The sequence below is a fragment of the Schistocerca serialis genome, chromosome 4 (genome assembly GCF_023864345.2).
Source record: "Schistocerca serialis cubense isolate TAMUIC-IGC-003099 chromosome 4, iqSchSeri2.2, whole genome shotgun sequence".
NCBI lineage: Eukaryota > Metazoa > Arthropoda > Insecta > Orthoptera > Acrididae > Schistocerca > Schistocerca serialis.
The window spans coordinates 599,825,220-599,851,618 of record NC_064641.1 but is presented as its reverse complement, the minus strand read 5'-3'; the positions used below and the strand labels follow the sequence as shown (position 1 = coordinate 599,851,618).

General features: G+C 38.7%; 2 protein-coding genes across 3 annotated transcripts in view; one reads left to right on the top strand and one right to left on the bottom strand.

Moving 5' to 3' along the window:
* The window catches only part of LOC126475376 (AP-5 complex subunit zeta-1-like), a 159,521-nt gene extending 138,322 nt beyond the window's left edge, over window positions 1-21,199 (top strand). For both annotated transcript variants that reach the window (XM_050103199.1, XM_050103200.1), the window contains 2 exons: window positions 8,505-8,659; window positions 20,900-21,199. In XM_050103199.1, the coding sequence (XP_049959156.1) occupies window positions 8,505-8,659; window positions 20,900-20,987 (243 nt within the window). In that variant the 3' untranslated portion in view covers window positions 20,988-21,199. The remainder of the gene's footprint in view (window positions 1-8,504; window positions 8,660-20,899) is intronic.
* The window catches only part of LOC126475379 (uncharacterized), a 97,664-nt gene continuing 92,400 nt past the window's right edge, over window positions 21,136-26,399 (bottom strand). The window contains exon 4 of the mRNA XM_050103203.1: window positions 21,136-21,501. Within this exon, the coding sequence (XP_049959160.1) occupies window positions 21,257-21,501 (245 nt within the window). The 3' untranslated portion in view covers window positions 21,136-21,256. The remainder of the gene's footprint in view (window positions 21,502-26,399) is intronic.

The window sequence follows — 26,399 nt, the reverse complement described above, 5'->3', positions numbered from 1 at the left end:
TACAGCAGAAATCATTCTGGCAGACTGAATGCAATCACGAATAATTCAGAGATCAAAAGAGAGAACAGATAAGCATAATTTTTAAAAAATTACTCCAATTACAATTTGCATGGCTGCAAAGAAGATGAAATTTAAAAAAAGGTGATGATAAAATAAATCACTGTACTCTTAAGGAAATTCTGTTATTTCGTAACCACACATGTTTACGGAGGATGACACACTCGAGCATAAAAGTTTTAGTGTGTATCATTTTTAAGGCAAAGATAATTGTAATCAGCGTCGGCTCAGAGTGTCACGGAATACAGTTCAACAAAGACACCTATATTTTGATTGTTTATCTAAGATGACATTGTAATAACAACCAAATCTAATAAAAAAGAGGCTTACATTGTTAACTGCTTTGGGATTGAATTTTCATTGTGTCAGGTTCTTGGCATTGCATAAATATATTTATCTGAAAAGACTTCCATTTGTTTTGTAGAGTTTTATGTTTTGTGCTGCCCAAAGCACTTTTTCCCATTTTCAAAATATTTATCGTTGTGTTGCACCAAGAACATAATGCATTCATTTGTAATTTGGTGTCGCACATAACCCATGGATAAATTGACTCATATGTACTCTGGTATCAAGTTATACTCTGTTTAGGCATGACTGAAAAACACTGCACTCCGAAAATGTTGTGAACTTGTTCAACAGCGCAGGCAGTTCACACTATCCGTCTCCATTACTTATGGTTTCCGTTGTGACCTTCCACCTCAGAAAGATGTAGATGGTACTAGTCTCAGAAGAGGTGGAACAATGGGTTCATTTAAGCAGCTGCCAGACAGCTACTTTCAAGCACTAAAAAACAGGTGTTAATAAGCATTAACAGCTACGATGACATAGAAACCTGTGTCTGGTCTTGCACTGCTTAAATGCTTCTCGTACCATTTCTGGTTAGATTCCCATGCATAGTGGTGGATAAACATCTGATATGCTTACCTTACTATTAACAATGAAGTGTAAATATGAAATAGTTGAATACATGAACTGAAATAACATAAAAACGATTGAAAAATGCACCACAAACAAAACATGAGTCACATGAAGTGCATCCCACTAACTCTGTTATGTGCATGCACAAATCTGGCAGCTTGACAGTGCCAGAAAAATTTTTCCCGGTAAATTCTGGTTGCTAGCTCTCACTGTTTATACATCAAACAGCCATACTCCGAGCAGCCAGAAGCTGGAGAAGGTGCTGCTTATATGCAATTTCAGCTGTGTGCATGCGCGACACGCTGTCTGGTCACATTTACTGTTTACAAAAATTGCTGTTGAAGGAATAATTCAGAACTGAACAAAACCCACCTTCTGCTGAATTAATATATTTTCAAGGTTATGCTCACACCTTTTTTGGCTGGCAATCTGCATGTTAAAAAATTGCTAACACGACTACTCAAAATTGTGCCTACAATTAACACTGCCAATGTAAAGTCAATTACAGGAACTACCTATCATTATTACTAGCAAAACATTAACACCAGCTCATATGAAGTTTTAAATTCGAATTATCAAAATGCTCACAAGCGAGTGTTTCCTGGAAGAGATATTCCAGACTCATGAAGGGAAAAAGAGAAAAACCAACTTACCTATGATGAACAGATCTCATACTTGTGCAGTGTCTAAGATAGGTTTGTGTGTGTCATTTACTGAAATGTGAGCATTTAGTGTAGATAAATAATGACTTTCATTCAAGCTGCAATTTTGCACAAATGGACGTTCCAATAACATCATGTTTCTTGAACAGAGCCACATCAGGACAGAATTTATGTTGAGTCATATGGTTGAAGACATTGAGATAAAGACAGAAATATTCAGATAGTGTCAAAATATGTAGCATATTATTTGTACTCTCTTAAAACAATCATAAATTGAATTAAAAAAAGTTCTTGTATACAAAAATGAAGTTTCTCATGGAAATTCAGTCTTTTCCAGGTTTTTCCCCTATTTTTTTCTTTTCTTTTTTTACAAATTCAAGGCTGTCTTCCGGTTTTCAAGGTTAGGTGGCCACTCTGACTATCCAGTCATATATTTTGTCTGATACCCCATATGAATATGCTTTTGATAACTGTAGGTGTGGTACCGAGTCAATGGTTTTTGGAAACAGAGAAATACTGCATCTCACCTTCCAGGACATCACGTGAAAAAAAGTGCGAGTCGGGTTTCTCATTATCTTTGAACGCAGAATATATTCTAATATTCTACAACTAATCAATGTCAATGATACTGGACAATAGCTTTCTGGATCACTCCTGCTATCTTTCTTGTAAACAGATGTGACGCTGTTTTGTTCCAGCTATTGGACATGGTTTTCTGTTTGAAGCATATACAATAGATATAATTAATAGAGGATCTCGGTCAGCCACGAAGAGGGTCACTTACCATATTTTCCCGATTATAAGATGCGTATTTTTCTTGAAGCCACCATTCAAAAAATACGGGGTCACCTTATATTCACAGATTAAACTATTGTTGCTGAGATCCCCATTTTTACATTGTTTAATATATTAATATAGGGAGTTATCTTACATATACAGATGAAGCTTTGGTTATTGAGGTTTCGTACAAATTTATTCAGAACAATCCCGAAGGATAGGACATATCAGACAATAGTTGCATCTGAATAGGCTCAAGATATCCTGATACACCAAAGTGCTCTATACGGTATCAGCCTTGCTCGAACAATCATGTGACATTTGACTCGTGGCACTAATGCAAGGGATACGTGAGAAACTATGAACTAGCCACTAAAACAGCTAACAATATAATGTTCTGCTTAAAAATTAACAAATTTTTGAAACACAGGAGGGCATAACATTAAATTCTGCCAACTTACTAACTATTATTGTGTTTGAACAGGTTTACAATAAAAGTTCTCAAGCAAGAATTAATACCGAGTACGTACACTTACGCTGCTTTTTAAATAAAGGTAACATTCAAAAGCCAAAATATTGTCTTTCAAAAACCATTACTTGATTCTGAACCTGAATCAATATTTTACTTGGTTATGACACTATTATGAAAAGGGTGTTGCTACTCACCATATAGTGGAGATGTTGCGTCGCAGATAGATGCAAGAAAAAGTCTGTCAAACAAGTAAGCTTTCACTCAAAAAGGCCTCCTTCCAAATTAAATACCACACACACACACACACACACACACACACACACACACACACACACACACACACGCGCGGTCACTGGCCGGCCTCGACAGTCAGACACAGTGGCAGAGTGCACATGGGTGTGCGCGCATGGTCTAATTCAGAAGAAGGCTTTTTTAAATGTTTTTTATTCCTGTCTTTGATCACAATATCAATTCTTTTGATGATGACCTGTTTCAGTCAGTAATGACTGTCCTCAGATCTTTGCTACACCATGTCCTAAAGTGATAAGGCCGTATTTATATGTTTTGGCAATGCCATTACGGCCTATCTAAAGTGATAAGGCTGTAATGGCATCATCAAAACATATAAATACGGCCTTATCACTTTAGGACATGGTGTAGCAAAGATCTGAGGATGGTCATTACTGACTGAAACCGGTCATTGTCAAAAGAATTGATATTGTGATCAAAGACTGGAGTAAAAAACATTTGACAGTATTAGATCACTGTTCATACATGTGACTATGTCGCAGCTGGTGAAGGCTCTTTTTGGTCAAAAGCTTACTTGTTTGACAGCCGTTTTGTTATGCCTATCTGTGACTCAACATCATCTCTTCATGGTGAGTAGCAGTCTAACTTTTTCATAATATTGTCATTATTCCATCCTGGATTTTCCATTACTTGGTTATGAGAAACTAATGTTTACCATCTGGGTTGCAAATGAGAAATCCAATCACTATACGCATATTAAAATACCGGAGAAAATTATGAGCAGTTTTTAATCAGCTTTGAAACGAGAAGGAAAATTAATCCAGAAGAAATTTCTAACAAACAAAATAAATCACATTAGACTGACTGTAATTGTTGTTGCAAGAATAAATGACAGCAGAAATACTCTTTGTGAAGGTAGTACTAACAGTGTCACCAGATCATGGGAGGAGCAAAAATTTAGTAATTGGACTGAAAAGTGATTGTGAATCTTTTATTTATGTATTACTTGCTCTTTGTACATACGACCTGCACCCTAGAAGATATTGCTGGCCATGTATCACCGTTGCTCAAGCACAGCACTATGGGAAGTTGGAGGGTGCAACAATGACCCAGCTTGGTTGAGAACTATGGTGATTGCAGGGAGGGGAAGCAGACAGAAATGTCATTGTGCAGCCAACCATGGGAACGTGTACTGCTAGCTTTGGCTTTTTATGAACATTTACCATGTTTAAACGGCAGTTACCTGAATCCATTTGCACTCGGAATTGAATTTATTTCAAAAGTAGATAAATAATCAATAATAGCAGACATGTCTGTAGGAGATGTTAAAAGTCTAGATGGTGGGCAGTGGTGTACTTAACATGCTTTGTGCAGCGGTGTTGTTGACACTCACCTTGAGGTATCATGGGAACAATTCGAGGTGTGTCAGCTGCTGGTTCTGCACAGGCAAAGTATAGAAGCAGCAAAGTACGTTGTGTGTTAAAAAAAAAAAAAAAACAAAAAAAAACAAAAAACGCTGTTTTCTCAGTTCCCACAACCTCATAAATTGCAACGTATTCGGAAGAAACAGCCAGACATTTGTGACAGTTGAGTTATAAGTTACACATCTGTCCTGTTAAGATGATGGTGATTAAAAATAATGATATCACAGACAACAGGCTAAGTAAACAAAAAAGGCAGTGGAGATAGAAATTAATGTAAACAATTGCTTTTTGTTTATTTTATTTTTCCTAGTATTATAAAAGTGTAGAGAATCAATAAATGGCATAAATTTACAATAGGTGCAAAGTTAATTTTTAGACAGATACCTCAATAAAAGTTTATGTAATTTTGGTTAGTCAGAATATGCTAAAAAATAAAGTCTTCTGAAAGAGCTGCTTCTGTGTTTTTTGGTGTGTGTGTGTGGGGGGGGGGGGGGGGGGGGGCAGGGGTGTTGGTCGTCCTATACTTGGATAAATATGGTATTTTGTGTAGTGTATCACAATGACAAATCTTAACAAATCAAATAAACTTTCTGATGAGATGTTTGGGAAAAAAGAGTTATTTTGAAAGAATTTCAGAGCAACAAAAAGTGCTTTTGTTTAAGAAATGATAAAGAACTGGAGCAGTAAATGTCATTGAATATCAGATTTATCTATTATTTGTAACTGTTTTATTCACACATGACAATTGAATGTTTTTATTGGTGTGAAAGAATAAATATTTTAATTTGTTATTCATGAATAATAATTTTTAATCTCCATTTGTTACGTGAATAAATGTGGCCAAGTGCAGCGCATGCTGCACCACAAATTCACAGTCAATGTGCAAGTGAGTGCATGCACTATCTGCTTAGCTGTGCGCAAGCACTCACTCACTTGTGCTATTAGGCCAGGAAGCATCGTTCATATTCAGTAACTCCCACCAATGTTTGCGAAATGTACTCTTGCTCTATGTCACACATTGGAGGCACATACTGTCATGGCTCTACACTAGAGAGAATTAGTATTGTTGATGTTCAGTATTGTTAAGAGGCCTAGTAGATTATATAAGGGATGTGAACAGCATCAGATGTTCAATGCTCAGTGTTCAGGTCACAGAGGTACTTGCGTGAGACAGTGTAAGCAATGACCAGCTTGTCTTAATTGTGCAACATCCAGATTTGTGGGGCATCCAGATGTGACAGTGGCCCAAGGTTGGAGTGATGGGAACATGAGGGAAGGCATACTTGTCATCAAGGTTCTCACCACCACACAGGAAGGATCACCATATTGTGCACCAACCACATCATACGCTCCTTCACATCTGTGCCTGCCCTCCAAGAGCAAGTCTTGGACCCTTGCAACAGTCTTTGTCATTCTGCACTGTTGGTCAGAGGCCAACAGCACTCAAATGAGGGAGTTAACAATACCATGTGTAGGTTGCTGTTCACACCACAACACAAATGACTGTGTGTGGAGTGGTGCCATGATCAGGAAGCACAGACTGCTGACTAACTGCACTGCATTGTTTCAGCAATGAATTGCACTTCTGCATGCCCTGAATGACAAATGTGAACAAGTATGGTGGCCAACCTAGCGAGAGGTCCCATTCTTCCAATGTTCTGAAAAGGTACAGCAGTATTAGTCCAAGCATCACAGTGTAGGGAACCTTTGTGTATGACTTCAGGTCATGACTGGTAGTAACTGACGGAACTCTAATAGCACAATGGTAAGTTACAGACATCCTGCAGCCTCATGAGCTACCTCACATGCATTGCAACAGGACAATGCTCTTCCCCACATGGCACGTCTCTGAGCTGTTCCCAAGTTGTATTCCCATGGCCAGCAGGACCCCCAGATCTGTCTCTGATAGAGTATGTTGGACCAGCTCGGACATCAGCCCCATCCCAGTGCCGGTATTCAGGCAATCCAGGATCAGTTAAAACAGCTGAAGGCCAGTGTGCCTCAGGAAATGATACCACGGCTTTATGACACCATTGGGAGGGGGGGAGGGGGTTGTAATGTCATACTGATGTGTGGCTTCATTGCAGTAACAGCATATACCCTCCCTTTCTTCCTTCCCTTCATGTTTTATGTCAGGCAGTGTTAAAAGACTTTACCATTTTCACACTGAGAGCATATTGTGTTGAGGACCTATACACTTGCAACAAAAAGTTTTTGCTCATTTCAAACTTCAACTTTGTTCAGTAACAAAACAAAAACACAAGCTCTTTTGTCAGTACTTATATTGTTGCCATCTAGTTCCTCCACCATCTCAGCCTTTTGGTAATTTTGTATTACAGGAAAAGATTTTATTACAACAGTGGTAACAGTACTTTAATAAATATAAACTGCTAACTGAAAAATCATGCTGGTTATTGTAATCAGTCGCAGCATACCTTCAGTTAATTCATTTATCCACTGCTGAAAATCTTCGTTTTCTAGTTGGTCTAGCATTCCATTGACTTTCAGAAATGTTTATACAGTCCTACAAGCCAGATACTCAGCCGTTTTTCTTCTTCTTATCCACATTAAAGTTGCTGCTAATCAAAGATTTGAAGGTAATGTCCATGCACTTCTGTCACTATTAAATAAATTTTTCATTAGTCGGTATATGGTATAATCCAAGTTCACAATTTGATATATATGGTGTTCATTGTGGTTTTACATAGGCAATCTATATCTACAACAAATATAGTCCTGTTCTAACTGTTTTATCTTCAGAAGTTTTTATTGATGAGCAAAGGCAATGAATATTTTGCTCTCTATAACCATCAAGCTTGTGCTAATGTGGAGATGGCACATGGAAATAAACAGTAACGAATACTGAAACATTTCAAATTATTGGAATTTAAATTGCTTTACATATTGGTTTGTTCAATAATAGTACTGTGCCAAAACATTATGTACAGGGACAATGATGGAGGTGGATAACAATCAAGCACCCTTCTCTCTAAAGTAGATGACAAAGACAATGATATTGAGATCTGGTGTGGCCAGGGGAGATACTAGCATTCCTTTTGCTCACAAAACTAGTTTACACTGACAGAGAATGTCCATCAGTTTACTATTATCAACAGTCAGGTGAAATTGTTGGCAAGAGTAGAATCCATTTATTTAAGATGCAAATCTGTCACCACCATAAAGTTCAGTAATTACCTCATTGGTCTTTGCATCACATCACCTGCCATGATACTTGAGATCAGTTGTTTGCATGAGAAATGAAAGGTTGTATATAAACTTAAACCTTGATGAAAAAGTATTTATGACAAAGATTTATGACATTTTTACACGGAAACTTGAAAACACCATCTTTTGTGAAATTAATTTTTATTTGACTAGTTTTCTCCCTAAACTATTCTAGACCGTAAGATTGTGTTAAACTGTCTTACTGGCTGACTCATGCACTTTACATCAGTGACCAGCTAGTACCATTTACATCGTTGATTGTTTCAGAATTAAACATTATTTTGTGTGTGTGTGTGTGTGTGTGTGTGTGTGTGTGTGTGTGTGTGTCAGTCATTGTATGTCATAAACATCATGAGAAATCTTCTGTAACACTGCACTTAGTCCTCCCTCCTCCTTTTTCTCCCAAAATGCTGAAAGTTCCAGTACTATCGAACATAGTAGGCACCTAAAGCCTGAGGTATCCCTGAAATGAGGGATGTGTAACTGCTTGCCTTGAACGAGTTGCAACATTGCAATTGTTCTAAATATTTCCTGCATCATTTAGAATGTACATGATGGATAAAGAGTCTCCAACATCTGTTGTTTACATTGAAGAAAAACATGCTGCTATTGTGGCACTTTTTTTTTTAATAGCATAAAAATTTAGTTACCACAAACAGTAAACCATAAGCATCTTTCAAATTTGTAAATGAAATTAACAAAACCTCATTTCTGTTGCAGTTATCAAGTAGATCAGAAGATCTTATTCCTCGAGCTCTTCTGTCCCTGAGTAAGGTAAAGACAAACATTGCAGTGAGTTTGTTAAAAAGTAGTAGCGAGAAGCAGATAGTAATACAGCGTGTGGAAGAACTTACTTCTCTTCTAAATCAACCAAGGTCAGTCGTTTGAAACATTTTAACCATTTCTGGTACATCAAACTTATTTGGGAAAGGAGTAGCAAACTTACATCCTTAACATTAGTCTATTGTTTGTGTTATCTTAGTCATGTCATACATTTCAATGAGCACTGCAATAGTCACTTGTGCTGGATATGATGTGAATTGTCTGACACCTGATTCCTTTTTGAACTGGAAATTTCTCTGCAACGGATGTTCACATACACCATTTCCACTACTCACACCAGCTTTGCAATAAGGTTTTGACTTATTTTCTCCCAGTGCAGATGCTCATCATTGTTCCTTTAGTGTTCATTACAAATGTTATTTAGATGCCACTCTCCGGAGTGTAACATCAGTCATTAATTTCATAGGTGTTGGAAATTATTTTATACAATAAATGTCGTGTTTAGAGTTTAATCATTAATCAACAGCACAATAATTAAGAGAACTGGAGTGAGAAACCATCTCAGCATTTGTCTTGGGCAGTTTAAAAATAACAGGGAAAAACCTTAAGCTGCATGGCTGCACAGGGATTTAAATTGTGTTCATTTTCAGTCTGCGAAGAGAAGAAGGGGAAAAAAAGGTAATGTTACAGTTTAATACTAGGCTGACCAGATTTCAAAGTGAAAAATCTGGGACACTATTTTCTTCACAAATAAAAAAAGAAACTGATACATACTTTATTATAATAGTATATACACATATTCTACCGTGTGTAGTAGGTTTACTTATGCTGTATTTGTGAGAAAAATGAATTGATTCTTGCAGTTCCTCGTCAGAAAGAAGATAATCATAAAATTCTGTACAAGATAGATTGCAATGAGTTTTCACAGTAATAACAGCATGACCTTTTTCATCATGCCAATACATATAAATCAAACTGAAAATACTTTCTGCTGCAGCACTTGTATCTGGTTGATACAATGCAAAATTAATAATTTTCTCTATATTTTCCAAATATTGTAGTCCATCTCTCTCCTAAAGGCACTTCCATCATTACTCTATCTTTGATATGCTTTTCCATTATGTTCTTAATATGTCCAAACTCACTGATTAGTGAATTCTCATTGAAAGCGGACAGGCAAACACTATAATCCTGAACACCAGTCCAGCGAGCAGATTGTTGCAACGAATCCAAGATCATTCTGAATATCTCGATACTGACATAAAATACACTTCTTATGTAATTCAGAGAGTCATCAAAAATGTTGAAGTCTTTTTTTATAGTAATTCCATCTTCCACAACATTTTTCAACATTTCATTAAGGGGGTAGGACGTCAAATGGGCCGACTTGGAGTTTTGAATCTGTTGACCTTTCTGGAAATTAGCACTTGTATAAAACTGTCAGTCAAATTAGAAGTTTCAGTGGGAGAGAGATATTTTGACTCTCAATTTGTTTAATGGTAGCTTGACTGGTCTGCTAAAAATCTCAACTATGTTGGAGAAGTGCTATTAGAGAAGAAATTAAAATTTGAGGGCAGCTGTCAGGGGGCAAAAAGTATGACTTAAGTCCTTCATAAATATCCAGGACTCTCTGAAAGGCAGAAAGAAGAGACAGCCAACTTGTTTTGCTGTTATTTAACAGGATCTTAGTATTCAACACCAATTTACTCACAGAATTCTTTTAAGGCACAAAAGTGTACATTTCAAAATATTTGTAAATTTTGAACAGAATCACCTCAGTATCAATCAGCTGATCATCTGCTGCTGATTGGACACTACTGTGCAAAAAGAAAGCACCACAGCTAAAACCAACAAATAATTTATTTAATTTTGCTTGAAATTTCTTTATTGCATTATTGATTGTGATGTGTCAGCCATTTCATTTGGAACATTTCTAATATCTAATATTCTGACTTTTATGTCGAAACTAGGAATGTTATATTGAACCCCTAATAGAACTTGATTTGATGCATCAGTCATTATAGAAATAGTTTTTGCTTTTTGTAATTCATTAGCTGTTGCTGTAGGAGTATGAGTGTGGGCAAACAAATTAACGACAATTGCTTCACTTTTAGTTCTAGCACAACAATAATAATTAGGCCTGTTGAAACGCTCTGAATCAAAGTAATAGTACAGTACTTTGAGTTGATTGTGAGAGATGGCATTCCTGGACTGTTTCTGTATAAAAAAGATTTCATCTCTAGCTACTTGTAGATGACAATGATGCTGCCTTTGGAGGTGATTGTTTATGTCACTTCCTTTAAGAAACGGGAATTTTTTTTTAACATTTCATTAAATGAACACTCCTCTTGGGCATTTTTGCCAGGCATCACACTTTCCAAGTTGAATATTCACTTTCACTGTCTACTGCAGAACTGACCTTCTATCAACTTTCACTTCTAAGTAGGAACTGTTGCCTGTTGCTCCAAAAATTGGTAGACACGATTTTCTATCACTAAGTAAGTGAAATCTGCCAACAACAGCTCTCTCATTTGACAGCAGACTGTTAGGGCAAGCGTGCATACATGCCAAACAATGAACAGTGTGAACACATACACCACATTGCTCAAATTCTCCACAAAATTGACTTCCATATGGCTGTTGTTTCATTACGAGAAATGGTTGTGATGCTCCTTTGTGTACCACATGTGATTTCGAGTATACTTGGCTATTAAGTGGAAGTTTGGCAAGTTAGGAGCTGTGGTAGATTATACCTGTTTTTTTCTTTTCAACAAATCTGTTGCTCTTTCATTATGTTTAAGTCGATTTAAACCAAATGTGATGTACATTGTAAAAATATATATTTTTGTAACGTGCTGCTTTTAAGATTTTTTTCAGAAATATTTAATTAATTGGAAAACTCATACTACTGCACGCATTTTGTTTTTCAATAAAAAACCAGGACAATTATGTGTCCTGAATGATTTTATCAGGAGACTGGGACATTTATGCAAAAATTGCGACTTCCCAGCAAAGTTGGGATGTCTGCTCAGCCTATTTGACACTAGTTGAGTGTTGTATATTAATCGCTAAGTGCTGTACTGTACATTTTAAACTCACTTTTCCAATTTCTTGCCATACCATCAATATTCTACCCCCTCTTACTCTCACAAAGGGAAGGCCTCGTCACAAAGGGAAGGCCTCGGACACAGCCAACTGTAGGAGACTGCCTACACTACACTTGACTGTCCTCTTTTAGAATACTGCTGCACGGTGTGGGATCCTTGCCGGATAGGACTGACACAAGTTCAAAGAAAGGCAGCACGTTTTGTATTATCGCGAAATATGGGAGAGTGTGTCGCAGAAATGATACAGGATTTGGGATGGACATCATTAAAAGTAAGGCGTTTTTCGTTGCAATGGAATTTTCTCATGAAATTCCAATCACCAACTTTCACCTCCAAATGTGAAAATATTTTGTTGGCACCGACTTACAGAGGGAGGAACGATCACCAAGATAAAATAAGGGAAATCAGAGCTCGTACAGAAAGCTATATGTGTTCATTCTTTCCGCGCGCTATGCGAGATTGGAATAATAGAGAATTGTGAAGGTAGTTTGATGAACCCTTTTCCAGGCACTTAAATGTGATTTGCAGTGTATCCATGTAGATGTAGATGTAAATATACTCAAACGATATATCACTTGCAATCTGCTTCTGGAGGCTCAGCAGAAATTGCACAACTGCGTGCAGCCAATAATGATTCACAGCATAATTCATGAGCTTTCCATCACCAATTTTTCAGGCAGTGTTATTGTATGCGTGGTATGCATCAAAAGTAACACTCAACAAATGAAATTTTTAAATGAAAACCAAGTCTGTTTTCTCTGAATACTGGAGAATATATAACAGAGTGAGTTAAAGAGACATTGTAAAGTGACCAGGATGAAATTTGTAATTCTTTACTAATCCAAGAAATTTATTTGCTTACCTTGTTACTGTTTTGTATTGATTTACTTACTTTATTAACCCTGCTATCCCTACCAACTTCAAAACGGGGAAAAATGTGTGAATGTTCTTGGCAATTGAACACAGGTTCTCTGCTCACCATTCAAATGCTTCTGGAGCTACACCAGCAGTACTTTTGCATGTTAGTCTGCAAAACATTTGGGTCGACAGCTCTGTCAGATACTTTTCAGTGGAGTACACAAAAACCTCTTTTACCTGGAAATATTCTAATAAATGCGAAAACTCAACATAATACACAAACTTTTTATAGACACTAACACACTACTTCAGTAAATAGAGTTTAAGTTTTTCATTTCGAACTTGCATGATCATGTAGACATTTCACTAACATCAGTTCATCTCGAGTTATTTCCGGCTGATATTCTATGTGTACCATTAACATTTTCCAGCTGCGCCGTTGCCCCACATGAGGCATTATTTCCTCCCCTTAAATGCCACTTTTATTGTCCACTTCATCATCACAGTCATTCCACAACCAGGCATCCAAGTCACTATCATCTACATCTGAGCAACCAGGAAAGTTTGCTGACATTTCGAGGAATTCAGAAATTTTGACAACTTCACAAATTTAAGCTGTGTAATATATAATATACTAATATCTCTATCAAGAATATCAATACAGCAGTGGTTAATACAACAAAATGTCATGACAGTGTGCCACTTAAGTCTTTACACACACACACACACACACACACACACACACACACACACAAACCAATGTTTCCCACGGTGTTGGATCCTTGCCAGATAGGACTGATGGAAAGTTAAGCAATAGTGCACTGGCCATATAAATGTGTATATTGGGGGGTTGTGAAAAGTGAAAGACAGTGAACACAACTATGCATTTGTCAGCTACATTATTTACAGTAGTCAGTGGCCGAACTACAACCCCACATTTCAGCCAGTACGCCAACACCAAGGACTGGAACAAAGAAATGAAAGGAGGCGGAACCACTACACGTCAGTTATCTGCTATGCAGATGATACAACCTTAATCAGCACAAATCGAGATTTATCGAAGCTACACAGAAATCACAGGACACTCTCACCTTAACACTAAACTGGTTCCCACGTGGAATGTTTCCCTCTATTATATTCATATCACTAATTTTAACCCAACAATTATGTTTGTTATTGTTACTGTTGCATTTCGAAATCTTTTCTGTCATCTTACTTTCTCTTTCTGTTTGTGCAAGTAGTTTCACTTCGTATTCACCTTCTCCTTTTCACCGTAATCTACCATACAATTTTATCCTGCCTATATATACACTCAATAATGCGTAACTCCGTAACTCACTTCCAAACCAGAATAGCAACGGTCCCACGACACTCCCCTGCGGCACACCTGAAATCACTCTTACTTCGGAAGACTTCTCTCCATTGAGAATGACATGCTGCGTTCTGCTATCCATGTACTCTTCAATACAATCACACAATTGGTCCGATAGTCCATATGCTCTTACTTTATCCATTAAAAGACTGTGGGAAACTGTACGAAACACCTTGCGGAAATTCAGAAACACGGCATCTACCTGGGAACCCGTGTCTATGGCCCTCTGAGTCTCGTGGACGAATAGCGCGAGCTGGGTTTCACACGATCGTCTTTTTCGAACCCCTGCTGATTCCTACAGAGTAGATTTCTAGTCTCTAGAAAAGTCATTGTACTCGAACATAATACGTGTTCCAAAATTCTGCAACTGATTGACGTTAGGGATATAGGTCTATAGTTCTGCACATCTGTTTGACGTCCCTTCTTGAAAACGGATATGACCTGTGCCCTTTCCCTATCTTTTGGAACGCTACACTCTTCTAGAGACCTACGGTACAACGCTGCAAGTAGGGGGGCAAGTTCCTTCGCGTACTCTGTGTAAAATCAAAAGATACGGCCGTTTATGTTACATATTTTGATATTTGCAAACTCACTCATCAAAACCCACAGAATACTTCCCGTCGACATGGAATCATGAAATTTGGCAACAAACAAGATTTCACAGTACTGCTGCTATAAAATCCACCGTTCCCAGTTCACAAACAGTTCCTTTCACCTATTAAACAACCATTTCGGCTAGTTCTAACAACTTTCGCTTTATTTCCATTTCCGTTTTTCCCACATCACTGATCATTTTTAGCCGCTTCCCACAGGTTTTAACATCATTATTTCTTCGTCAGACAATTGTTAGCCTCGTTTTCATAATCTGCTACCACAAAACCACTCCTTTCAATACATTTACATGCAGTTTTTTCGAAATTTTCCCAAATTTCTCCACCCTTTAACGTGTTTTTGCCGGCAACACAACCACCTAACCCTTGTGCACATTGTTGTTTACCAATCCAAGTTCACCACAGGATCAACATAGCTCAGCTTCAACCAACACTTATTCTACTTTTTTCACACCAGATCTCCAGTTACTTTCTAGTTCACCTGTATCTCTCCCCATACATATTTATTTTTATTTTCATTTTAGCCTCATGTTACACTTTCCAACTTCTAACACCATGTCACCCTCACAACATCCCCACAACGACCCCATTAAGTTTTATTTACATTCCCTCCGCAAACATGCCTTCACCCTAGCCAGATTACACTCCCGTATTCTATTTTCTCAGGCTTGTCTGACAGTTGGCATTATCCCCAAAGGCCTCACACTTAAAGTTCCCATCTCTGGCTGTAACCCTTCTTTCCATCAGTCCCCATACCAGTTCCAAACTGAACAATCCATAGCCCTCACCCACCTAATCCTTGACCTACACATCAACTCAGCCAATGAAAACACCCACCAACTCCTATCCTTAATAAAAGTCCTCAATCTTTCCTCTCCCATATCCACACCGGCTGTTCAGAGCATCCTGCTACAGGCCAACCGCAAATTAGAACAGCATGCCATCCTCCACCTCAAAAAACTATCCAATCTCCTGGTTTCCCACCTCCGGAAAGGCAACTCACTCACCCTCCACAACCTTTCCAGCAAACCTCAACCTCCTCTCATTGCACACAGACCCAGTCTCTCTCATCTACTCAATCTCCCACTTCCAGCTCCACTACCCCCAAAACCTCAAAATTCTAATCAACACAATCTGGAACCACAACACCCTAATGCAGTAGTTAACCTTTCCTCCAAACCTCTCTCCCAATCCGAAACCTCTGTCCTATCCAAAGGCCTCACCTTCAGCCCTACTCCCAGATTCAACCAAACAGCCCTCGTCAAAGATTTACTGTCCTACACTCGTACTCTCTGCTGGAAATATCACTTTGCCACGAAGAAAAATAATCCTAATCCTACTCCTACTCCTAATGATTCAACTCCCCAAGACACTATCCAAATTGAACCCTGCCTGGAACAGTTCCGTCCTCCATCACAGCGGGACTCACCTCTTCCTCAAAATCACCCTTTCCAAACCTTCCAGGAATTTCTCACTTCCAGCCTTGCCTCTCAATCCTTCTTGAAAAACCTTAATCCTACTCTCAACATCACCACTGCTGAAGCCCTGGCTATCCGTGATCTGAAGGCTGACCGATCCATTGTCATTCTTCCGGCGGACAAGGGTTCCACGATCGTGGTACTTGATCGTCGGGAGTATGTGGCTGCCACTGAATAGTTCGCATTTACTTGTAAACGGAGACAGATATGAGTGTCACTGAGGGACGGAAATGTGTCCCTACCAGATGATAATGCATTGTAAAGTCATGCTGTGGCAGTTCCTTATCAGTGGAAATAGAACCACTGAGTCAAAGAGCATAATCTCAAAACTCTTCGCCTATCAATCTGTCTATCTTACAAGGTAATGAAAAGAATTCTGTGAGGTCATCAGTGGCTTCACATGATGAACCATCACCACTGCCAAGAAGAAAAAAGAAGAAAAAAGTTGGAAAATTCTGAAGGAGTATTTCTGCGATTCTTCGTTGAAGGCACAGCAAGACATTACCCTAAATGACGAAGCTAATTACTTCCTAATGATTGTCAGGAGTCCCATAAACTCTCTTCCCCTCAGAGGTAAGCGTTTGTGAAATTTAAAATACAAAAGCATGACTACAATTAATTGGAGGTAGTGAATGCTGTACAAAGTTCTACTGCAAACCAAAAAGTGTGTACTAACGAATCTTACCTTATCGTTATACACAATTTTTCTTCTGCTGTTATACTTCTGCGAAAATTTGTGTTCTGCTTAGAAATTTTGTCTTGAATGTTCTGCAGCACATACTGAAATGTATTATGATTCATTCTGTAATCTGAATAAAATTTTTCAGGATAGTTTTTAAGTTCTTCATATAAAGAAAAAAAACTCTCCTAAATGTCTGTCGCTATTTATGGGATGAATCCATAACCTCCTAGTTCTTCTGTACTTCAAAACTCGACGAGTTACTGCAGAGTCAAAACAATACCAATAAAAGAGTGAAGACATTGTTCTACACGAAAGCACAGACTAGCTAAAGGCGAGCAACTGTTGACTGCAGCTGCGTTTTCTACTGGCTTGCTTGTCAGCTGTCGAAGGGTGGGGATCTTTTTAAATTTATTTATTTGGCCTCCGGCCAGCCATTTAGCCAAAGAGTGGGGATTACCTTGACAGTGCAGTGCCCCGCCAAGGGAGAAAAAAAAAAAACAATGAAGAACAATGAAACGCACATTTGTGCCAATCTATAGTAGTTTCATTAACTCTCCATTATTTTTTCTGCCAAAGTAGACAACGAGACTACAGAATTGCGCTTCAGTTATCTTCTAGTTCGAAATACGAAATGTACATCATACTAATTGTAGGATGTTGATGACAAATAATTGTTTGTCTTTTGTGATGCAACGTGTGGCCAACTATAAAACCATAGCAGATGATTGTCCAGTAGCCGAGGGAAAAATTCTTATACATTTGGATTTATCTAGAGAATGAGACCATTAAAATAATACGAGGGATCGACACTAGGTCTGCGCTGATCACTAGTAATTAGTTTTTTTCTGTCCTGCATTATATGACTACACTAAACCAAGCTGTAACCGCGCGAACTCCGTGGCTTGCGGACGCGGCACTGACGCCACTGAATAGCTCGCATTACTTGAGACCAGAGACAGATATCAGTATCATTATCATTTCAAAAACTTTTTGGTACTTTTAGCTACATTTCATTCCCAACAATGTATGGTCTAAAACGGATCTAACAGTAAGCTACCCGCTACATAACTTTTTCACTACAGGATTTGTAAATCAAGTGCACAACGTTGACAAATAGCATCATTTCACAATGACTGTTAAGAAATATGGAAAGATAAATGATTCAATACGAAGCTAAGATGTTGCACTACCACGTGTACAAAAATCAGATTCTTTAGCCGCATACTTTCTTCAAAATCGGTTGGGAAGCGTTACGAAACTAAGAAATCACGCGAAACGAAAAGTAACCTTTTTCTTTGTTCACGACGTAAGTAACGCTTTTAAGGAAAAAATAAGTTCATAAAATGATGTGGCGAAGTCTTATATACCGCTAAGAATTTTTAAAACATGAAAATCGGAGAAGTGGATTTTCCCCCATTTCGCTGTCCCGGCTCGGCTCGGCGCGCAATGTGAATGCACTACATGTTGGCCTAAGCTGGCTAGGCACGAGCCGAGCCAGTACGCGTCAGCCCGGCCCGGCCCGGCCCGGCCGGCAGTGTGAACGCAGCCTTACACCAACAACCTGAAAACAGCTTTCGCATTCCGCAACCACCCTCCCAACCTGGTACAGAAGCAAATAACCAGAGCGACTTCCTCATCCTCTCAAACCCAGAACCTCCCACAGAAGAACCCCAAAAGTGCCCCACTTGTGACAGGATACTTTTCGGGACTGGATCAGACTCTGTGGCTCTCCAGCAGGGATACGACTTCCTCAAATCCTGCCCTGAAATGAGATGCATCCTTCATGAAATCCTCCCCACTCCACCAAGAGTGTCTTTCCGCCGTCCACCTAACCTTCGTAACCTCTTGGTTCGTCCCTATGAAATCCCCAAACCACCTTCCCTACCCTCTGGCTCCTACCCTTGTAACCTCCCCCGGTGTAAAACCTGTCCCATGCACCCTCCCACCACCACCTACTGTAGTCCTATAACCCGGAAGTTGTACACAATCAAAGGCAGAGCCACGTGTGAAAGCACCCACGTGATTTACCAACTGACCTGCCTACACTGTGAAGCTTTCTATGTGGGAATGACCAGCAACAAACTGTCCATTTGCATGAATGGACACAGGCAGACAGTGTTTGTTAGTAATGAGGATCACCCTGTGGCTAAACATGCCTTGGTGCACGGCCAGCACATCTTGGCACAGTGTTACACCGTCCGGGTTATCTGGATACTTCCCACTAACACCAACCTATCAGAACTCTGGAGATGGGAACTTGCCCTTCAATATATCCTCTCTTCCCATTACCCACCAGGCTTCAACCTCCGCTAATTTCAAGTTGCCGCCGCTCATACCTCACCTGTCATTCAACATCTTTGCCTCTGTACTTCTGCCTCGACTGACATCTCTGCCTACTCTTTGCCTTTATATATGTCTGCTTGTGTCTGTATATGTGCGGATGCACGCGCGCGCAAGTGTATACCTGTCCTTTTTCCCCCTAAGGTAAGTCTTTCCGCTCCCGGGATTGGAATGACTCCTTACCCTCTCCCTCAAAACCCACATCCTTTCTTCTTTCCCTCTCCTTCCCTCTTTCCTGATGAAGCAACCGTTGGTTGTGAAAGCTTGAATTTTGTGTGTTTGTTTGTGTGTCTATCGACATACCAACGCTTTCCGCTTTCGTTTGGTAAGTTACATCATCTTTGTGTGTGTGTGTGTGTGTGTGTGTGTGTGTGTGTGTGTGTGTGTGTGTGTGGGTGTGTGGGCGCGCGCGAGAGAGATTGTATACCTGTCCTTTTTCCCCCCTAAGGTAAGTCTTTCCGCTCCTGGGATTGGAATGACTCCTTACCCTCTCCCTCAAAACCCACATCCTTTCGTCTTTCCCTCTCCTTCCCTCTTTCCTGATGAAGCAGCCGTTGGTTGCAAAAGCTTGAATTTTGTGTGTATGTTTGTGTGTCTCTCAACCTGCCAGCGCTTTCGTTTGGTAAGTCACATCATCTTTGTTTTTATATACATATATCACTGCTTGATAACGCCTGTAGGCCAGGCACATGGCATTAGCTCTGCTGCTGCCACATGACTGTCAGTGGTTTAAAAACATGCTCGCTCTGCTATATCATTTGAGCACCCAGAAAAAATCTGCACTGTAATCAGTACAGATGAAGACAGATGACATACTTCATTGAAGATGGCTTTGACTAATAAGATAACAGCATGATATGCATTGACTTGATTTTAGACTATGTATATAATGGTGAACCACTTGGTATTGCTCAAGCACCTGTATACAATGATATTGTAGACTTGCTGAAGAACAATATAAATGTTAAGCTTCAAATTCAAAACAGCCAGATGGTAGTGTGATGGTGCACTGACCATTTTTAACAGCTGCATGAAAGATCATTTGTTTCTTGAGGAAACCAAAATTTCATTTTTTGTTATGACAATCTATTGTAATTTGAGAAATGAAATTGTTGAACAGTCACAGCAACTCCTCTCTCTCTCTCTGCCCCCCTCCTCCTACTTCCTGTGCAAAATCTACTTAATCTTCACATGTTACAGTGAAATCAAATTAACCTGAAAAGCAGGTACACAGTCAGAGAGCTGTGAATGACTTAACAGTCCTTTCATACCCCCCCCCCCCCCCCAAAAAAAAGCCTACCACATGTACACAAAACAGGTGGTGGCCACGAGGAATGACATTTTATATACTGTTACTTTCTTGGGGCCTGAGGTGTTTTCCACAGCAAAATGTGTGCTGTCCATTTGCCACAGGTCCACAGCTGCATACAGTGTACCTTAAAGTGGTATTTCAAATGCAAGTGGAGTGTCAGTGCTGTTACATGCTTGTATGCACTTCACATCAATGAGTTACAGATAAGTGGTTACCTATCCAGTCTCTATTGTTTCATAATAAAGAATGTGAGGTGTAACAGCCTGTAGACCACAATATTTTTACTTAAGATTTGTGTGTGTGTGTTTAGTTTAGCTTTCCGCCTGGAAAATTGCAATTCAACAGTGATCTATCTTTGTACTGCAGCTTACATTAATTTGCTTTTAAATTCTAATGAAACTGCTCATGCCACAAATCTGTAACTGAAAACTGAATTATACTACAGTATTTAACTGCTTGTACACTTATTTATAAAACTATGTTGTAGTGCTTTTTCTTTTATAATTTAAATAACCTTGTCTCCAGATATTCTTTACTGTTCAGCAAAATCTCATCTTAGAAACATGTTACAGCATTGCTCGTGCTGTGTTGTCAGCATCGCACGATGGTAGCCAAGCAATGAGTGCAGCTGTGCGAGTCCTGGCTCAATTCATGGAATAGTGATCTGCATATAGAGACTGATGGCTTCTTATTTTATATTTTACCTGTAGATGTCTGTGTTGTTTCATGTAGGATTAATAGCAGATTCCGTACTTTTGTTTTGTCTATATTCATTAAAATGATTTATTAAAATTAAAGGACAATTAATGGAATTATTGTATTAAATAGAGTTAATGTAAATATTTGTATGTTAATAAATTTTGTAGAATGATTTTAATTGATTATTTAGTGTTAATTACTGCTTAGCTAATTATCACGAGGCTACTGTTTCAAGGAATTATGAATACTGGAACAGGAAGTCTTGTAAAATCTGTCACTGCCCATACAACTTTCAGCATCATTTGAAAATTCTTTGTGTTGGGATCCATCGACAAAATCCGTGGTATCATTTCTGATAAAATCAGATCAAATACATCTATTTGAAATTGTAGCCTCTCTATTAACTGAAGATTTTCTTGAAGTTTCTGCCACTGTTTCTCATCTTTGTAAACCAAGTGTAGTTTTTTATTAAGACCTGCAACACAAAAATACACAACTGTAAGCTACAACAAATTACAAAAGAGCAAGTAACTTGGTGCCTGAAATATATAAATACACATTAGTTCTTTAAGTGAAATAAAGCCACTAATTCAAATACTATTTAGTCAGTGACTAGCAGTCTTTCAATAAGTAGATACATATTGAAACAAGTTTTCCTGGAAACACAGCGATTGGGAGAGAAACACCCGATATAAATCCAGCTACTTGTAGGCAGTATAGATAAAAAAAAATTACTGCAACTTGCTTTCAAGCAATGGACCACTCCAGACAGCAATATCAGTATTTCAACTAATTCTACATAATAATAAGCTGCTTTTGTGCAGGTTGCCTAGCCAGTCTGATTGGTGTTTGAAATTTTTTATTTTATTTATCATTTTGCATTTTAATATTCTTCTGTAATGTGCAAATACAATTCATTGTGGCCTGCATGCCAAGTTGGACTGTCACTTCAGCAAAGGTTGTTTGTCCTGCAAACAGGCCTACTACACTTCATTGTAGGTAGCTAATTGGGAGCATGGGAGGTAAACCACATTTTAACTGCTGGACGTTCTCTAGCACCAGCTTTCAACTTTTTCAGACTTTGTCCCGACACTTAAATTGATGTTGTGACAGGCTAATGGCATCAACAAACCAACGTAGGTGTATCCCATATATGGAATATAGTGAGTTTACTATCTTTTAACCAACTCTTTCATTTTAAAAAATCCGTTCAGGTGCCCATATCCTAGCTGACTTTACAAGGCCCCCTGTGCACCTATAATTTCACACCTTTATTTTCATCTGCACACACTGACATAAGAGAAAATGTAAACCTTACAGGATTTTTGAAAGGACCACACAGAATCCCACATGTATTCTGTAAAAATCTAGCACATCTTCAAGTACTGTTTTCTTCCAGATTTTGACCAACTGCTTTGCAAGAAGACGCATTATATAACTGAAGATATAGTGTGCTTAAAATTAGTTGCAACTTTTGACATTTGGCTCACCAGAATGGATGTGACACCAACGGCAAGCCGGCTTTCCCACCACGCAGCCAACAGTTCAGTTGGAAAAGAACCCCTGCTGCCACGCAAAAGATGTGTGAATGTTCAGCAGTTCTCATGTGAAGTGGTATTTTTTGGTGTTGAAATGTTCTGCAATCAGGTGTATTGATTAAGTGTTTTATGTTGGCATTGCATTAATAAAAACAGTGCAGCCTGTCTTTACAAGAGATTCACAACAGAAGAGGTCTCCAAGAAAACATTCACCAGCTGCAAAGGTATTGAGCTTTGGAAGGGGAATTTCAATCTGTCCACAAGGTCATAAATTTGTGTTTTCTGTGCACAGTTATTTTGAAATTGAGTGCAATACTGGCAGTCCAATTTTAGATGTTGCAATAGTGGTGGACAGAACAGCTATTGCACTTAGCATTCATCGATCTATAGTACTAAGAGCTGGGAAGGAGAAGGAAATGATTAAGCAACATTAACTTGTTCTTTAGTAGAAACCCTGGGCAAAAAAAGAAGTTACGACAGATGGGTAACCAAGATAGATGCATCTGTATGCCTATTATCAATGCAAGGAGTACCCCACTTTAAATAAACTGCTTTTCAACGTACTGAAACAGAGCTGTTCAAGGGGAATTGGTTATCACATCAAAACTGTCTTCAAGAGATTGGTTTATGGCAAAAGATGATTTCCTGTCAGACATTTATCATCGAGAGGAGTGACATACTGGTCTGGAGAGGTTGATATCTGTTTGCCATGAGGAGCGCATTCAAAGACATTGTTTGACTTGTGATTAACACATGTGACATGTTGACAAAGGAGTGGACAGACTGCACAGCACAAGGAACAAAAACAGCACTGTGAGGCAGGGGTGGCAGGATAATCATCCTTCACACTGGCTCTGCTTGCTGTTTCATTCAAAACTTTTTATTGCTGTTCCATTCCAGGCAGCAAAGCACCTATCATGAATAACTGAATGCCAGAGTTTTCATGAAGTGGTTTTCGAATACTCTGCTGCAAAATAGTCCTCCAAATTCAACAACAGTAACAGAAAAGTGTCATACCGTCCTATTGTGATGAATAAAACTGTAACAGTGCAGTGGAGGTAAGTGTATATTTTACTTCGGGTACCATATAAAGTTGCATCTAGCATGAATACGGTGGAGTTAATGGAACTTGTAGCACAGTACAAGCCAAAAACTTTATACTACCATGTGAACAAACTGGCTAATGGCATAGGGCAGTGTGTAACCAGGCTTCCTTCACATCATGCTCATTTAAATCCAATTGAGAATATATGGGTCTGGGTGAATGGCAATGTGGCACAAAACAACAAGAAGTTTACACTCAGTGTTGCGTTTCTGTTCATTGAAGGTGACAAATATTCCAATCCCTTTGAGACATAACATATTCTTCTAGAAATTAAAATGTATATAAGTAAAGTTATTGCTAACAGAATATCAGTGGAATATAAACAGTCTGTATGGATGGTGTAACTCTAAATACTTATCTTGAGATCTGCTTGTTGTCCTAGAGTTCTTGTTGTGAACTGGATTCACATTTCACGTTCAAACAGCGTGTAATGTGAAACAAGGAATAGGTATACCTTAATTCATCTCATTGCAATTTATTGCACACAGTGACACAGATGGTGCAACACAAAACCTCTGGTCAACAATGACTCCCAGTGAGCTGGCTCTCTCACTTATCCCTCTGAACAATGTTTCCTAATTGGTATTGTAAATTTTCAATATTACTGTTAAAAATAATTACACCCAATTGAACTGAATCACTTACATTATAGTTCTAAACACTCATCAGTTTTGGACATTCAATTCAGCCTTATTACAATGTTATTACAGGAATTCACGTCAAATATGTTAAAAAAAGAAAAGATGGTTTCCTAGTTTTCTTAATGACATGAAGATAAGAGTACAGTACAGATAAGAGTACAGTAAGTTCTTACCATGTTTTTGACTTCCATACAATCGGATCCTTTATTTGTTAAGTGCAATAATTCTGTTTGGTAATTTGTTCATGCATTTCAGACAGCATTATTTCGTGAATTATTTCAGTTACTTTGGGAACTAAAGGCTTACATTACGTATATTTGTTTTATCGATTAACAGTAGCAATTCAGATGTTATTTCAGCTATTTTGACCAACAGAAGAAAATTAAGTAATACATTTAGTATCATTCACAAGGTATGGATGACTGGTGTGAACACTGTATTTATCTTATAATTTTACCGTTAATTGGAATCTGAGTGATTACATGACCTAAATAAACTAAGAGTTGTTGCATCAACCAATGCAGTAAGCCTCCCAAACTGGTCTGTTACGTATCACCAGTGAGGTTGAAATGCTGGCAAAAGAAGCCATTGCAAATGTTTCCCATAGGAGTCATCTGTCATACCAAGAAGGTAATTCAGGAGTACTGCTGGAGGACAGACTGAAGAGACAGTCATTTCTGTTGGTTCAAGTACCAGTTCTGGGTTTGAGGATAAGGATAGGGACTTTTCTTCATTTGGGGACCTCTACAGTCATGAGTAGGTATAAAAGATTCATAGATGTAACTGCTCTGTTCAGTACTGCCATTTCTTTACCGCCAAAGGATGTTTGCCTGTCGGCCGGCGAATGGCCATGACCAAACACAGGCATGGCGTTATCACCACTTGCTGGCACACTTCCCTCCACTTGCCCCATATGAAACTGTCAAAAGCCACAACTTATTTCAAATGCACTATAAAATCACATATTGTAAATGATGCACAAAGATGCTACCCATACACCCTGCGCAGTCATGGTCTCACATGGAAGTCACACTTTTGTGTGTCACCTCAAAAAGAGACAACACCCCCAACTACCACACATGAGCAACGATACTTTCATTAATGTGTACGACAATAATAATATTTATCCTTGGTTCTAACTATATTGGTACATATGTTAAGAATAACTGCTCAGACAATATCAGGATTTATCTGCTCACAAGTCCACTCGTGCTCTTCCCGCACTACGTGGTGGCAAGGTGAATTCTTAGCTTGACTCTTATTATTCGACAGTTTCCTTTTGAGTCAATACGCAATGGACATTTTTCCCAGTGAGTAGATTCTGTAATTGATGTAAGTTTCTGTTAGATAAGCAAATTACACTTTTAGTTTTGCCAGCATCTCTTTATTAGCATCAGAAGTTTTCCAGCTGTTTCTTTTATCTATGAATATGGTGGAAATCAGAGGGCCAAGTACAGTGAATATGACAGGTACATTGCCAGAGAACCTTTGTGCATATATTTCGAGAATGCTGGTCTAACTCTACTATATTCTTCAGACAGAGCAAGCGGTATTGATCATTCATGTTCCCAAGTGGTTACATGCCATTTTTCAGTTTGGGCATTATGAGTGACAATGTGAGACACCATTAGTTTAGTATTGGCAGAACTTTCTTAGAGTGGGTATGTACTGAAAGTGCAGGCATGGAAGGAATGTGTGGGGCTGCTAAAATAGGGTTATAGAGTTGATGAGGTAGAATTAAGAAGTCAGAGTGCTAAAGAGCAGTTCAAGGCATGAACCCAGGGAATTACGAGGTGAACAGGCACTTAGGTTAAGAAACATAGAACAGTAAAGTGCTGATGTGGTAATTGGTGGTAACCCATGAACTCAAGTTTCTCTCTCACCCTTACTGTTCAACCTATATCTATCTGATCTACCTGACACTTCGTCCAGAAAATACTGCTATGCCGATGACCTGGCTCTAGCCGTAAAACACCAGGAAATGAAGACAACAGAAGAGATTCTAGCCAATGACCTGTCTGCATTAAATAATTACTTCAAAATCTGGAGACTCCAACCCAGTGTGAGTAAAATAGAAGTGTGCTGCTTC